The sequence below is a fragment of the Phascolarctos cinereus genome, unplaced genomic scaffold, assembly GCF_003287225.1.
Source record: "Phascolarctos cinereus isolate Bilbo 61053 unplaced genomic scaffold, phaCin_HiC Scaffold_2;HRSCAF=192, whole genome shotgun sequence".
Classification (NCBI taxonomy): Eukaryota; Metazoa; Chordata; class Mammalia; order Diprotodontia; family Phascolarctidae; genus Phascolarctos; species Phascolarctos cinereus.
Genome location: NW_027555625.1, coordinates 168,878,853 through 168,895,556, shown reverse-complemented (window position 1 = coordinate 168,895,556; position 16,704 = coordinate 168,878,853). Strand labels below are relative to the sequence as shown.

The 16,704-nt window shown below is 36.0% G+C and overlaps 1 protein-coding gene across 8 annotated transcripts; it reads right to left on the bottom strand.

Annotated features, from left to right (window-relative positions):
* Window positions 1–12: 12 nt before the first annotated feature.
* Window positions 13–16,295, bottom strand: LOC144455832 (uncharacterized). 8 transcript variants are annotated; one of them, XM_078149723.1, is made up of 4 exons: window positions 16,190–16,295; window positions 11,222–11,254; window positions 5,090–5,326; window positions 13–443 (listed from the first exon to the last, which is right to left on the bottom strand). In XM_078149723.1, the coding sequence occupies exon 4, from the start codon at window positions 375–377 to the stop codon at window positions 219–221; it is 159 nt and encodes a 52-aa protein (XP_078005849.1). In that variant the 5' UTR covers window positions 378–443; window positions 5,090–5,326; window positions 11,222–11,254; window positions 16,190–16,295; the 3' UTR covers window positions 13–218. The 8 variants fall into 8 exon arrangements, 4 of the variants coding, with proteins under 4 accessions (XP_078005849.1, XP_078005850.1, XP_078005851.1 ...); XM_078149724.1 differs by having other exon boundaries at window positions 5,090–5,228; XR_013484630.1 differs by lacking the exon at window positions 13–443 and adding an exon at window positions 10,600–10,733 and having other exon boundaries at window positions 5,091–5,326.
* Window positions 16,296–16,704: the final 409 nt, after the last annotated feature.

Here is a 16,704-nt window from a genome sequence, read left to right as displayed (position 1 = left end):
TCAGGCTATATATAGGGAGTAGAGATACGTTTTATTTTCTTAATCATACTTTTCAGACAATGTATTTTCACAGATATTTTAAAGTTATACAATTAACTCATCAACAATCTGTCAGAACATGTGGCACACCGGCCATGCAACTTTAAACAGCTTATTCTTTTGAAGTTCATCGGATCATGATGATTGAATACCATACATCAATACTTCCACAGATACTTTTACTTAATTTTTTTGATATTCTTTTCTTCATTTTCAAATTGAGATTTGGCAGACTGTTTTGCAGCTACCTGTATAAAATATGTGCCAAGATGGACACCTATGAAAGTTAATCCAGCTACAAGGAGCCAGTTCTTTCTAATCCAGCTGGTTTGTTTCATCTCTTGATCTGATGCCCAAGTGAAATTCAAGTTCCAAAGACAATTCTTTGGGTAAGATACTTCCTTCTGTAAGAAACGCAAACATAAAACAATAGGGAGTTAGACTAGATGACCTCTAAGGTTTCTTCCCAAACTTAAAACATTCACATACGCTTGCAGACTACAATTTTAAAATGTTATTTCTAACATTCTGTGTCCTCAGAATAAGTTACAAAGAACTTCCAATGGGTATAAGTAGTGGCTTAGCCTCTAGAAGTTCAGAAATGTAAATTAATTTGGATTTCAAGCCCTGTATTTTTTAAAGTTTTGAGAATAAACATTTACATTTTAATGATTTTAGAAAGTAAAACAACATGAATTATAAGTCTAAAAGGGAAACTTGAATATGGTAGGTAATCTACAAATACATTTCACCTCAAAATTAAACACGCTTTTTGGCCTAAGTTTCCTCAGATGAAATATTACCAACTTTATTAAACGGGGTATACACTTTATTTCTGTCTGTAACCAAATTCAATTTCATTGGAAACTTGAAGTATGAATGGTGTATCGACAGCAATTATATGTTACATAAAGCCACTGAAACAGAACAACTTTTGACAGTCTTAATTCTACAGTCACTATTCATTTATACTTACACTATGTAACCCTTACATCCTAACACACTGCAACAAAAAATATGAATAAAAATCACAACTGAATTAAAAGCAGAATTTTCCTAACAATTTTCAATTGTGATTTTCAGTTTTGAAGTCTTGTCCAAAGCGACATATCTTTAAAATCTTCAGTTCCTAATAACACATACAAGAATGCCAATAATGTGCTAGGTGGCAGAGAGTGAACACAGGATCTGACTTGATCTTTGATCTCAGATTCTCTGATCTTACAAACGAAACTTTGTGAAATGCCAAATAAATGAACAAGCTGAAACAAAGTACGATTTTATTAACTATAGTAGTAAATTATATATTATGGGGAATGAAATTCCTTTTAATATAGTACTATATGAGAAGAATAAGCCTATCTGATAGTTTGAAATGAAAAAGCTTGGTCCTACAATGGACCTGCCATTTTATAGTTTCTAGTTATTTTAGGAAATGGATTAACCTTGTGACTCTATAAAGGAAATAGTGAATTATGTCTAAGTGCAACAAAGCCAGTGGCAGGAATTTTGGGGATAAGCAGAAATTAGAGTAAAGAGAAGATCTGAAGATACAGTCACTATTACAGAAATCAATGGGGCAAAGTAAGTTAAAAGAAGTATATAGTCTTTTCTTTCAAGGACTGTTTGTAATCAGAGGGAAAATCCTGTTTACCTGATAGCAGAATCTAGCTCTTCTGAGCACAAATTGCATATCTCTATGGTATGTTTAGGAACTGTCATAATTGTTTTGACTTTGGTAAAATCAAAAGAAAATATTTACTTGAAATTTTGGTTCTGAAATGGGCCTTCTCTTCTCTTTCTACTCCCTCTCTTTTAGTTATCTTGCCAGCTCCCATGGCTTCTGAGATCATTTAAGAACAGATAAATCCTACATCTACATATTCATTTCTAATCTCCTGAACTTCAGTCCCGAAATTTGAGATTTCTATCTAGATGCACTGTTGGCATCTCAAATACAACATGTCCAACAAGAAAATCACAGTGTCATAACACTTCTAAAAACTTCTCTTTATTGAGGGCACTGCCATTCTTTCAGGCAATAATGTTTGCCAATCTTGAACCCATCCCTGACTTTTCCTTCTTTCTCACTCTCCATATCCTACAAGTCGCTAAGTTTAATTGATTCTACTCCACAATATCTTTCACATTTATCATTCTCTCTACTCACATATTTCCACTCTACTTCAAGCATTCATATTCTCTCTCTTATTATTGCAACAGCTTCATAACTAGTCTCTCTGCTTTCAGTTTCTCCCTCTCCAAACCATTCTCCTCACAGCTACCAAACTGATATTCCTAAACCAAATATCTAATCATAGTATTCTTTTACTCAAGAGTCCCTGACTGCTTCTAGAATAAGATGAAAAATCCTTAGCCTGGTATCTATAGCCTTTTACAACCTGGCTTTCACCTCCCTTTCTGGTTACATCATTATTCACATACTTTCCATTCTCATAAAACTGGATTGTTGGCTGCTCCTTGAATGACATTCCAACCCTCACCTCTGCCTTTGCACATGTGGCCCCCCAAGTACAGAATACACTTATTTGACTTAACATCCCTGGGAATCCCTAAGCTTCTTATAAAATACAGCTCAAGTGCCAATTTCTAAATGAAGCCTTTCCTGATATACATAATTGTTAATGCTTTCTCCCTTTTGAAAACACTGGTATTTACTTATCCATGTATGTATGTTGCATCCCAATGGTAGGAAGGAAACTGCTCGAGGGCAGTTTTCTTATCTCTGTATCCCCACTGCTTGACACAGTGCTCTGTACATAGCAAGCACTTGAGGCATGCTTGCTGAACTTAACATAATGATTAGGAAAACTAACTTTTACATGGCAACTTATGGTATTACAGAACATATTCCCCACAACAACCCTGTGAAATGGATAGTGGGCAAGTACTACCGGCGCCATTATATAAAGAAATCTGAACCTATATCTTTAGGGCAGCTAGATGGCACAGCAGATAAGTGTATCTGGCCTGGAGTCAGGAAAACCCATCTTCCTGAGTTCAAATCCAGCTTCAGACACTTAGTAGCTGTCTGACCCTGGGCATGTTACCTAACTCCATTTGCCTCAGTTCCTCACCTATAACATAAAACTGGAGAAGGAAATGGCAAACCATTCCAGTATTTTTGCCAAGAAAACTCTAAATGGGGTCATGACTGAAAAACAACTTCTAATTACAAAATATGTACCCTTTCTACTATACTATGCTGCTCCTCAGTATAACACAAAGCCTCTTGGTATTATCCTACCCACTTTCAACTCAGGAATCTGGCTGATAGGAAAGTTAGGGACTGACTTGGAAATTTTAGTTGTCCAAATAAAATTTTAAAATCCAGTAGTAATTCTTGTTTCAAAACGGAATTCTGAGTTCTTTAAAGAATTTCCCTCTTTATCTCCAGTTTCATATCTCAAACTGCCTATCCAACATTTCAAATGGCTGTCCTAGAGACATCTTAAATTCAACATGTCTAAAACTGGACTCATTACCTTTTCCCCAAATACTTGTCTCTTCTGAATACCCTTATTACCATGGAGGGTAACACCACCCGCCCAGTCAGCTGGGCTCAGAACAATGGTAACAGACCACTCTTATTTTCTCTCATCCTCCATGTCCTATCTGTTGTCAACTCCTGTCTATTCTACCTCTGAATTCTCTCTTGTATACAACACTTTCTGAACTCCTTTGAAACTGCCATCACCCTGATGCAGGCCCTCCTCACCTCATGTGCCAACTACTGCAATAGCCTGCTACTGGCCTACCTGCTACAAGTTTCTCCCACTCCAGTCCATCCTCCACTTAGCTATCAAAGTGATCCTAAACTACAAGTCTGTCCACATCACACACCTATTCAATAAACTTTAGTGGCTCCTATTACCTGCAGGATCAAATATAAAATCCTCTCTTTGGCTTTCAAAGCCCTTATAACCTGGCATTTTTCCACCCTTCTTTGTGTTCTTACACTTTACTCCCCTCCATGGGAGCAGATCTCAGTGATCCAGCGACACTGGCCTCTTTGCTGTTCCTCAGACAAGGCAAGGCATTTTCATTTCATGCTTGGAATTTTCTCTCTCCTCACCCCTGCCTCTTCAATTCCTTCAAATCTCAGCTAAATCTCACCTTCTGCAAAAAAGCTTCCTAGTTCTCCTTAATGCCAACACCTTCCCTCGGATTATCTCCAATTTATCTTCTGTATATCTTGTTTTTACATAGCTATTTGCTGAGAGTAGGGACTATTTGTGTGGGGAGGGCAGAGAAGAGGGGGAGGAGGGTTATATCCCCAGTGCTTAGCACAGTGCCTAGCACATTGTTATTCAGTCATTTTTCAGTCTTGTCCAATTCTTTGTGACCTCATTTTGGATTTTCTTGGCAGAAATACTACAGAGACTTGCCATTTCCTTCTTTACAGCTCACTTTACAGATGAAGAAGCTGTGACAAAACACAGTGAAGCGACTTGTCCAGGGTCACAAAGCTAGCAAACGTCTGAGGCCAAATTTAAGCTCAGGAAGATGAGTCTTCCTGACTCCAGGTCTGGTACTCTATTCACTGTACTACCTAGTTGCCCCACCTGGCACACAGTAAATGCCTAATAAATTCTTGTTGATTTGATTTAAATCTCCCTGAAATTGTGGTGTATAGTAGTTACTCTCTTGCAATTCTTCTCTCTATGATTTCCAATCTGCCTTTATGGCATCACTTTTTCAAAAGTGCTAATGAATAACAAAATGATCCTAGATGAATAGTAGCCTATGTGGTTTGGTTGACTGGAAAAACAGGCTTAAGATCTTAAAAAATGAAACTGCAGCTATGCCTGACTCACTATACTATTCAAACCTCTCTAACTCTCCATTTTCACACACACACAGTTGTATAGCACACAAAAAAAGATTATATAAAAATCTGCCAGTGCTTCAATTAAAAACAGATGATTTACCCAAGTTTTTTCTTTACACACTCTCTCTTCTCTTTTTTAAAAAGCGAAAGTTTCTCATTAGTACATATTCTTTTAGTTGCTATGGCTAAATCACTTACCTAACATTGCATGATTGCTATTTGACTTGGTTTTGGTTCTTCTGTGCAATCATATGTGTCACAATTCCAGGTTCTGGAATACTGTCCTTGTTAGCATTAGCAGTTTGGAAAACTGGATTGTTCTGAATGCTCTTCCACCCTATGTGAATCAGTCCGATAGAAGGTATCATAACAAGAAGAACTTTGTAGTCTCTCCAAAAGGTCTTAAGACTCATAGCAACTTTGGCAACAATGTACCTATATAAAAAGTTAATTATTTTAAATAATATCCTCCCCAAATTGCTTTTGTAAACTACAAAAAGAAATACCACTACTCAAAACAGTAAAATCTGAACGTCAAACATCTTTAATTACTGTGTCCCACACCATTAATTAACAAAAAGGAATATGTACAGGCAGAAAGCAGAAGCAGGAAGCTTGGCAAACTTCTAAAGTAATACTTGAAAATAACTTCTGTTCAGCTTTCATTAAAGAACATTAATTATTATACCTGGTAGGAAAATTATGATATCAACCTTAGGAAACAGATTTACAAAGACAACTCATTTTATTTAGATGACTATAACTATGTTTTTGAGTCATACTGAAGCTGACATTGATAACTTAGATAAATCTTTAACAAAAAGTAATCTTCTGACTACTAAAATTGATTAGGCATTTATTATATGGGCTCTGCAGTAAAGAAAGTACAAAACTTAAGAGACAATCCAAAAGTAAGCAATGACAAAGCTTAAAGGTTTAGAAAAAAGACCTCATAAAGAAAGTCCAAAGGAATTAGGGTTAATTGGCCCAAAGAAAACAAGTTTGCATAAATATTTATGGTATTAAAAAATATGGAAGGATTTTGTTTATATGAACTACTGTGTTTCCACTGGGATCAGGGCAACAAGAAATAGGTTTGAACTTACAGCAGCAGAATTGTTTAGATGTTTAAAATAATTTTGTATTATAAAGACTGAGACAAATCATTAAAGGATTTTGTAGAACATTGTGCATATGAGGCTCTCATTTTTTTTCATCCATTAATTCACTCATTTAATCAGACGGGGTTTTTAAAGCAATAAAAGATGACTCTTCCTAGGTAGATGTAGGGACCATCTTGCCCTATAGCTAGTGGAATAGTTTAGATTAGCAGGTCTCAAATGTTTTGGCCTCAGAACCAGTCTTAGAGCCCTTTATGCTATTAAAAATTACTAAAGAACCCCTAAAGAGTTTCTGCTTACGTGGGTTGTTTTCTATCAATATTTATCATATTGGAAATGAAAAATGTTTTAGCATTATGATGAAAATAGTTGCAGACTCCCCTGAAAGGGTCTCAGTGACCTCCCCACCCCCCAAACTACTGCTCTAGATGATCTTTAAAGATTTTGCTTTGTAGTTCTGTAAACAAAAGTTTCTTTCAGGTTCTATAAATTCTAAAGGCTGAATGGCTCATTGGACAGGTAGAAGGATGAGAAGCAAGCCACCTGAAGCTGTTTTTTAACTAAGTAAAGTAAATATTCACTATTAACTGTCTATGTAAAAGATGCTGAAGTTTGGTTAAGATCATAATAGACTAGTTTCTGTATCAAAAAAAAATCTTATATTTTGTTGTCTCTGTCATTAGAAAAGCTTAGAGGGTACCAAGTTATCTTTTTCTTTCCAGCTAAGGTTTAACTGTATTAGCAGTTTCCCTAGTAGTTTTTAATTGTTTCCTATTCTGCAACACTTATACTAGAGATGGGCTGAAGATTTTAATAAATGTTTAAACGTGTTATTTGTGAAGCCTCAAAACTTTCTTCTACAAGCTCCAAATTCCATTTCTGCAATTACTGTTGTTAAATTTAACTATTAGCCAAGTTTTCCTGTCCTAAAATTCCCGTGGAATCTAATATGCTTTGTGCATTAGCTTATGACAATTCCTTGTTTGAAATTGACTGGCTGCTTCTATGTTTCACTTCTGAGACAAGCTAGAGTCTGTATTCCTTTTGCTAACACTTGACCTATGTGAGATTAATAATATCGAAGGAAGAATAAGAGAAGCACCTTGGATTATCTAAGTAAATGGAGAATGAAGCCATGGATTACTTAAAAGCAAATTTCCCCAAATACAGTTCTTATGTTTTCTTATGTTTTCCACATACTTCGTCTACAAAAGATCTGATTTTGCTAACGACTACTACTCTTCGTTATGTCCAACTTCAACTTCCTCAATACTTAAGGGCAATACTGTCAATTCTTTAACGTCCTATGTATCTTCAACTCATCTAAATCTATCAAGTCACAATATATTTGAAGTAATTTAAATTACTTTTTAAATTCAGTCTTTCCGCTATCCACCCTTTTAAACCTGCATTACCTCAGTACCTGTCATCTTTTGCTTAAAAAACAGCACACTTCTCTTGAAAGAAAACTTGGAAGAAAGAAAATTATGATTATTTCTGAAAATAGTATTTTGTAGCTAACAGAAAAAATAATTCAAAAGAGACAAAGTATTTTGGAAAAAGTTAAATTCATACTGAAATAGCAATGTGTAAAACATAATAGTAACATGCAATAGACCTACAAGGCAATTTCTTAATTGAGAAGCACTTCATATAAAATAAATGAAGTAGAAACCCTGTTGGAGAACAAATGAAGGGGCTGTCAAAGAATTCTTAATATTAATGTTATCATAATTTTCTACCACTTTATTTTGGGGTTACTAAAATTCAGGGAAGTGCTTCTATGGGGAGGTGACTCTGTTTAAAGTTCAAACTAAGAATTTAGTACAATTCATTATTTGCTAAATATCAAAGAACCATAAAATTTCCTATTTAGTAAAGTATGTATTTTATTTTGATGATTATTTTAATGCTTATTCAACAACTTATATGTTCCAATAACCTCATTATGATTCATGGGGGGAGGGGATTGAGAGAACAAATAATTATTTTCTGCTAGCTATCTCTAATATCCTTTGTAAGCTTTGGATGACAGCTGATTCTATTTTTCATGGTATTTCATACTTTTAAAGGCAATTTATACATATTATGTCACTTAATCTTCATAATAATCCTGAGGAGTTTACTCATGGTAAAGAGAAATATGACCTTTATTCTAAAAAATAAGGTAGAAGCAAATTGCCATTGTTGAAAGAATAATTTAAAAAAACCTATTCATACTCCATTACTTAATGAATTTTTACTACTTTTCACAGTGTCTTTCACATTTCTACAGGAAAGACTAGAAGAAAAAGAATGGTTTCTACCCATTTCCCCATTAATACTAGGTCATCTATGAAATGCTCAAAAGTGTTATACAGGGTATTCCAATTCAGATCAGCAACAACTTAGCAAATTATAGTCACAGAGTTTGCTGGGGGCATTGAGGGGTTAAGTAAATCACCCAGGTCAGCCTGAATTAAAATTGGCCAAACTGCCTCTGCTTTGCATTCAAAATATTAATTTTATTCATCTCATTTAATCTTTAGAATAACTGGGCAAGCATCTCCTATTCATTACATTATTCCTCCCCCACTCACCGCAACTGTTACTTCATTTTTGTGGGGTTTGGGTTTGGTCTGTATTCAAGACAACACTGTCAGTCAGACTCAACTGTGACTAGAACTCTAGTCCTCCAGATTTCAAGGCAAGGCTTTTCCCACTAAACTTATCCAGAGTCAAAAGTCTGAATACTGTCCTTACTATTGTACCCTAATTTGTACAAGAGATCAAAGAAAAAGGGGAAAAGATCTATTCATACAAAAATATTTATAGCTTTTTTTGTGGTGGCAAAGAATTGCAAATTAAGGAAATGCCCATCAATTCAGGAATTGCTGAACAAGTTGCGGTATATAATTTTAATGGAATATTATTGTACCATAAGAAAGGATTAAAGGGCGTGGTTTCAGAAAAACCTAGAAAGACTTATGTGAACTAAAATAAAGTGAAGTAGGCAGAACCAGATTATACATAGTAACAGCAACAATGATGATCAACTGTGAAAAACTTAGCTACTCTGATTAAGACAATGTTCCAAGATAATTCCAAAGGACCCATGATAAAAAATGCTATCCACCTCCAGAGAACTAATGAATTGTTAGTGCAGATTGAAATATACTTTTTTGAAACTTTATTTTTCTTGTTTTTTTTTTAATGTGCATTTTCTTTTGCAACATGGCTAATATGGAAATGTTTTACATGACTTCACATATATAATTGATATACTGCTTGCTTTTTCAAAGGGTAAGAGAGGGGCAGGATGGAGGGAGGGAAATTAGAACTCAAAATTTTTATAACTGTTAATTTTTATATGTATTTTGGAAAAATTTAGTGGAATAAAAATGTATTTTAAAAAAATTGGTAGTTACTAAAATACTTAGATGATTAAAGAACACTTAGATGAAGAAACTATGGAAAAAAGTCTAACAAATCTGAGGACTGACATCTTACATGAGCTCCCCTTTCCACCTGATCCTCTTCTATCTCTGACGTATAAGGAATTAGCTAATGGTGATCCACAAATGAGTGACACGATTCTTAAGCCTACATCAGTGGGCGTATTTAATTTATGGTCTACTAGTGGATATGACCTGGATCCTGCGTCTTTTGTCTTGCTGATTTTAGGTTAAATAATAAAGTTGAACTAATTTTAATTTTCTTTAGCCTGTTATTTAGTTCACTTACTTAGTGAACTTTGCTTAAGTCTGGGACTCAATGTTATTTCTCTCTCATTTCAATTATTTCTCTCTCATTTCAATCACCTGATTCCAGCTTTTAATTCATATTCTTTTGAATGTGATGTCCATTAGAGGAAAACACTAGATCATAATTACTCTTTAAAAAACAACCATGACTACAGGAATCTCTTTTCCCATCTGTATTTATTACCTAAATTTCCCCTTCTTCCAATCATCATGGGTGGCTGTGACCTCTAAAGTGGAGCACCTCAATCTACCATATTTGGAATAATTCAAAGACTACTTGGAGATTCAAAGGATAGCAAATGCAAGCAGAAAAGTTTCTAATTGGCTATGAAATTACTTCAAGTGCAATTTTATACAATATTCATGACCCATGTAGGCCAAAACTGTCTCTTTACTTAGTAAAATCATCATGGCATTTAAAATAAACTTAGAAGACCTCTGGGTTAACAAGATGGAAAAAGACTAAACATTTTCTCTAATCCACAGGGCCTCTCAAACCTCCAGCAAATAGAAATTATGCACAGATATGGTTGCAAATATGGACACATGTGTATATGCATATACACAATATACATGCATGTTTTGTTTTTTGTTTTTATTTTTGAGGCATTTGGGGTTAAGTGACTTGCCCAGGGTCACACAGCTAGTACGAGTCAAGTATTTGGTCTGAGGCCGGATTTGAACTCAGGTCCTCCTGACTTCAGGGCCAGTGCTCTATCCACTGCACCATCTAGCTGCCCCTTACATGCATATTTTGTATACACACACATACACACACACACGCACACACACACATACACATATTCAGGATATCTGTGAGTTTGTGCCGTGTGTGTATACATACCTACATATATTTGATCTATCTGGATGCTTTTCCTATTTTGGTTCTCTTTAGTGTCATTTTTATTTGGTCTCCTGGTTAAATTTAGCAATTCCATTAACAAACAGCAAATTCTTCAAGTGATCAGGAACAACATCCTCAAACGTAAAGGAAAGAAAATTTGAATAACACAAGACCATTCTGTACTAGGGGCAGTGGAAGTGATGCAGTGGAAAGAGTGTTGGGCCTGGAGTCAGGAAGACTCCCCTCGCTGAGTTCAAATATGATCTCAGACACTTACTAGCTGTGTGATCCTAGGCAAGTCACTTAACCTGTTTGCCTCAGTTTCCTCAACAGAAAGTAAAACAAACTGGAGAAGGAAATGGTAAACCACTCCAGTATTTTTGCCAAGAAAACCCCTCACAGAGTCAGACACAACTAAACAACAATAAATTTCTGGACCCATCAGAAAATGCAGAAAGCAATGGAATGAATTCCAAAGAGCAAATGAGCTAAAAATGTATCTCAAGATGGCGTACCTCAAAATAAATCAACTAAGATGCTCCAGCTGGCCCTTCACAGATCCTACATACAGAAAATGGAAAGCAAAGCATTTTCAGGGTATAGAGTTTATGGGGTTTCTTACCTGCTCTAGTTAAGCTGATGTCCAACTGCTCCCCTTTAGGATAAAATACAAAACAAACTTTAAAGCAACTTATCTTTATTTCTGCTTCTACTTTAATTCAATGGATATTTTGATCAAGATATTCTCTTGCTCTTGTACTTGAGATGATTTAATTGTGAACAGACCAATTTCTAAAATATTTACAAACTGATCCTTAATTTTTTTAATGTGATGCTAGGTTTCAGTTATTTGCGATCTTAATTTTCTTGAATTTCGTTTGTTGACTTTCTTTCTTGTCACATTTTTAAAATAGCAATTGAGATGGGAACTATTTTTTGTTTGTAAACAAAAAAAGGACAGAGTTATCTTTATTTCTGAAACAACCCTATATTAAAACTAATTAAACTAAATTCAGCTTTGCTAATTAGTCTACCAGCTTGCAAACATCTAAGTGTGACTGGAGATCTCCACTATTCAGTCAAATCCTAGCATTCCTTTCTACAAGCACACTCTTCTCTTTGGCAATTTTCCTTACTGTTACACAGCCACTCTCTGGGCTTTCAATAGTAGGGCTAAGCCAAGAAATAGCTCATACTGGACACAGAGAGGTAGAATAACAAATCACGTTAAAGTACTATCCATATTTTTAAAGTTACTTTTGTAAAGGTAACATGGCAAATAGAAGGAATACTGGATTTGGTGTCTGAGGAGCTTGAGTCCCTCTTTGCCAATTACCACCCGTAACTAAACAAGTCAGTCTTCCTGAGTCTTAGTTTCCTCATTTGTAAAATATGAGGGCTGAACTGGATGACCTTTAAGATTCCTAGAATTCTAAATCTGTGATCTTCTAATCATATTAGCCTTTTCAGTACTGTAAATAATCAAAGATGAAGATATGTTTACAAATTTAAAAAATAAAACCAACTACTGAAAACAGCCCACTTCTGCAAATGTACTAATCTATTACTGAGATTTTTTTCTTAGTAAACAAATTTACATGTTTCATCATTATACCTCTTTTTTGCCCTTTCTGAGAATTATTTAAGAGTGACTGATGTGTCTTGGAATAAATGGTGGTTGGGGGAGGTGTAAGATAATGTAACATCCCAAATTATGCATACATAAAAACTTGCTGGCTCTTAACCAGAAAGAAGACAGTTGAAGGTGACTTTGTACAAGTAACAGTGATTTAGGGAACAGATTAAAATGCAAACACCTTGGTCACCAACGATAAGCACTTAATAAATGATTGATTGGGCTACTGCAGGAGTTCTTAACCTGATGTCTGTGACTTTGGATGGGGAAAAAAATTAATTTTTATTTCAAAATAATTGGTTTCTTTGCAATCTTATGTATTTTGAAACATTCTTCATAGAAGGGATACATAGACTTCACTAAAATGCCAAAGGACACACATAAAAAGTTAAGAACTCCTAGTCTAGGAACTCATCCTGTGGAGTGAATTCAAGCTACAGAAGATACTAAGGGACCTACTCTAATTCAATGTGGCCTAAATTAATTTCTAGTCTAGAAGTCTTCTAGGTTTTGGGGGCAGTTCAGGGTCTACACTAAGGTAGGACCTGGGATTTTTATCACAACCACAGAATATTTTCATGAGTGTGGTCCTCAACCTCAGAATTAGCAACCTGTGACATAACCCATCAAATTCACTCCAGACTGAAGTAGATTCCAAAACTGTCTTGGGCCTAGGTTAAATGGATTATTTTTTTACAGAAGCGATTTGAGTATTACCTGTCACTACAGAATATCAGCTTGAGAAAAACTGTCAATAATCAACGGAAGATATATGGGACCAAATGAGCAGTTCCTAAATAATTATAATTAGCTAACCTTTAGATAATACCTTAAGATTTACAAAGCACTTTACATGTGCTCTCACTTGGTCTTCCTTACATAAAGTAGGTTCTATTATCTCCATTTTACAGATTAGGAAACTGAGACTGAGAAAAGTTAAGTGACTTACTCAGATTGACACAGTTAGTTGTCTGAAGCAGGATCTGACTTCTTCCTGTTTCCAAATTCAGCACTCTACTACTCCAACTAGCTTGCCACAAGGTAGCAAACAATTCCTAAAATTTTCAACACCCTAATGATGCTAGGGAAATCTTACATGTGGTCCGTTTCCTACCAGACATCCTCCAAAAGTGTAGTCTATATTTACACAACAGATTCACAACATACCTCAATTATAATATACAATTTATTAAAAATTGGGTTTACCTTAGATAACTATTATCAAGTATAAGGACATAATTCAAAAACTCTGCTTCCAATGTTTTGGACAGAGAGCATTATATATGAAACTGTGGCATACTACTTTTGTTTTGAAAATTCCAAAACAATCTAAGAGATAATATATAATCTTAGAGTGACAAAAAAAAGAGTGGTAGGAATTGCTGCTGAGACTAAGAGAATTCCATATAAGTAAAGTGAGTCCCCTACCCTAGGCAGAGAATTTGGATATTTGAAGAATAAAAGATGGATAGGTATAATATCTTCCGAGTTCTTTAGCCACATACCTAGCTTACAGTAGGTGGCCTGGTCACTGAACTTTAAGATGGATAAGTCAAGGTGAGAGAATAAGAGATCTAACCCTCAGGCAAGACTGCTAAAGGAAGGCAACAAAAAAGGAAGAATCCATTTCATGTTACTTGTAACATGTTACTTTCATATGTTTTTGCCATAAAGCTTGAGATTTATTTGGGTTCCTGAACAATTTAATGTTAGAATCCTAGTATGAAAAAAGAAAGGCAGTTCTGAACATTTTCAAATTCTGTCTACTCATTGGAAATATAAATGTAACACTATGAATATACTTAGAGGTTTCCTTTTTGACAGGCATTTTATGTTGTGTATCAAAGGTCCCCTAAACTGTCAGTATTCAATATTCTCACTATTTGGTTATACCTTACTGGGGAAAGAGAGAAAGAGAGAAGGAAAGGAAAGGAGAGAGAGAGAGAGAGAGAGAGAGAGAGAGGGACAGAGACAGAGACAGAGAGAGAGACAGAGAAAGAGAGAGATAAAGAAAGAAGGAAAGAAGGAAAGAAAGAAAGAGAAAGAAAGAAAGAAAGAAAGAAAGAAAGAAAGAAAGAAAGAAAGAAAAGAAAGAAGAAAGAAAGAAAAAGAAAGAAAAAAAGAAAGGAAAAAAGAAAGAAAAAAAGAAAAGAAAGAGTAACCATCACTGTCCTGGGCCTCTATTTCTTTATCTATAAACTAAGGGGATTAAAGTCAGTGAACTTTAAGGGGCCTTCAACCTCTAACATTGTATGACTATGAAAATATTTGTTTGCCTTTGTAAAATGGCTCAAAGAGAGCCCCCTGTCACTTTTTGGTATTTTGGTTAAATGTGAATGGATGAAATTAAATGAATGAAAAAAAAATAATTACTTAAACAGACCCTTTTTTTGTAGATTGCATTTAGTGATAGGTCTACCAATTTGCAACTTAAAATTCTGCAAATTCCATTTAAAAATTCAGAAAAAAACACCTTTACCCAAATGTTTTCATATGAAAACTAAAATTATCAATTTTCAAATTAACAGTTCTTCTGTTTCCTTCCCCATTTCTTCCCACCTCCAGTCCTACCATATGATTTAAAGTCTACAACACAATTAGCAACCACAATTTCCTATAATAAAATGTGGTCTCTTCTCTTGGGATCCTTAAAAACAAGATGCACATCTGAAATACAAATTCTTTTGTAGTTGGTAGGCATTATAGGTCTTAACTTTGTGGCCTCTGAATGCATTTCTCATTGCTATAAAAACTATTTTAATTCGAGATCCTTAATGATGAGATTAATTCGTCCTCTTGCTTTGATTCTCCTAGTCTGTAAGCAATCTAGTTAAACAGCTTCAAAAAGTGCAAAGTGGTTCAGAAAAATTAGTCACACCAGCTGTAAAAATACTTCTACAAGAATGATCAATTTCAAAGCCAGTAATTTCCTTCTAAGATGTTCCTCCTTGGCCACACAGGGTATACTCCTAAGTTAGAGTAGGATTAGTTGCAATATAGGGGGTTTCCTCTCCTAAACACTATCTTTAAAAAGTAAAATGTGAGTGCAATCAAAACGAAAATTAACATACAATTACACAGTTCACAGTCTTATTTAAGTCACATTTTTTTGTGGCAGGAGGGCGGTAAGGTCTGTCTTTAATTTTCCACAGGACCCCTTGCAAGATAGGTCAATAAATTTGAATATATGAAGAAACTTTACTTCCCCCTCAGTCCTTAATTTCATTCATATATCACAATTCTTGGGACCTAAAGAAAGGAGTTCCTCAGGAAAACTGATCTGGAAAATCAGCAGCAGACACAGGAATGTGGGGTCCAGTTCGTGTTTTGACACACAACTCAAATTTACTTGCTATGGTGTCATTCTTATCACGTACTAAAACCATTTTGATGCACCACTTCAAGGTTGAGCATGACCTTAAATCTCAGGCAGTAGAAGGCACCTCCAAACTAGAAAGAACCTCGCAGTACATGGAAACCAAAAAGACCTGAGTTCAAATCATGCATCTGACCCTTTCCACATGACCTTAGGCAAATTCACTTAACCTTCTTGGAACTCAGTTTCCTCATCTGTAAAATAACAGAATTACTAGATAATTGTTATTAAGAGCTAGGAGGGCCTTCTTGAATGTTTATCAATTAACTGCCAACGCAAAGAGTTAGCACAGCATCAGCCCCACTCAGCGTCCTAATCTCGACACACTAGGCCAGACAGGTTATCACACAGAGAAGGTTAATCATTGCTGGAAACTGAGGAGGAACTTCCGGCGAGACCCGCTGCCCCGCCCCTCCCTCCTCCCGGCATCCTTCAGTCCCGGCCAGGACCCCAGCGACCTTCACCCAGGAAGTTCAAGGAGCCGGGCCTGGCCCCTGCACACGGAAAGCTACTCCGGCCTCTTCCCAGCTCCCGGCTCCCTACTTTTCTCTCTCTCTCTTTCTCTCTTCTTCTCTCACCTGCCCACCCGCCGCTCCGCCTCCGGAGGCCGCTGGTCCGACACCTGGCAGAGGAGCCGCCTTCCGACGTCTGCAGCAGGTGATAGTCGTCAGCAACTGAGCATGCGCCCCTTCCCGCGTGTTGGCTCCGCCCCCGGCCATCTGGTCCTGGATGGGATTATTCCAGTCTCCGTGTTTTACCGGGGAGCGTGTCGAAGGTTGCCTAGCTCTTCTGAGAGAGTCCAGTAACCTGGCCTTGAGAAAAGCTTAAAGAAAATGGGAATCCGTGGACTGGATTATACTCGCAGGGATTCTTTCAAAACAGATTCTTTTTATTTATTTTATTTTATTTTTTTGCTAGGCAGTGGAGTTAAGTGACTTGCCCAGGCTCACACAGTAAGTGAACAGATTCCTTTTAAATGGAAGGAGTGGGGAAATCAGCAGCCCCAGGATGAGAATTCCCTAATAAAACAGATTAAGATGTCAGAAAATACCACCTATACCCAGGTGACCTCAGACTGTTCACACTAGGCAAA

Excerpts from the sequence above, each read along its gene's own strand:
- LOC144455832 (XM_078149723.1), bottom strand. The coding sequence starts at position 377 with ATGAAACAAACCAGCTGGATTAGAAAGAACTGGCTCCTTGTAGCTGGA.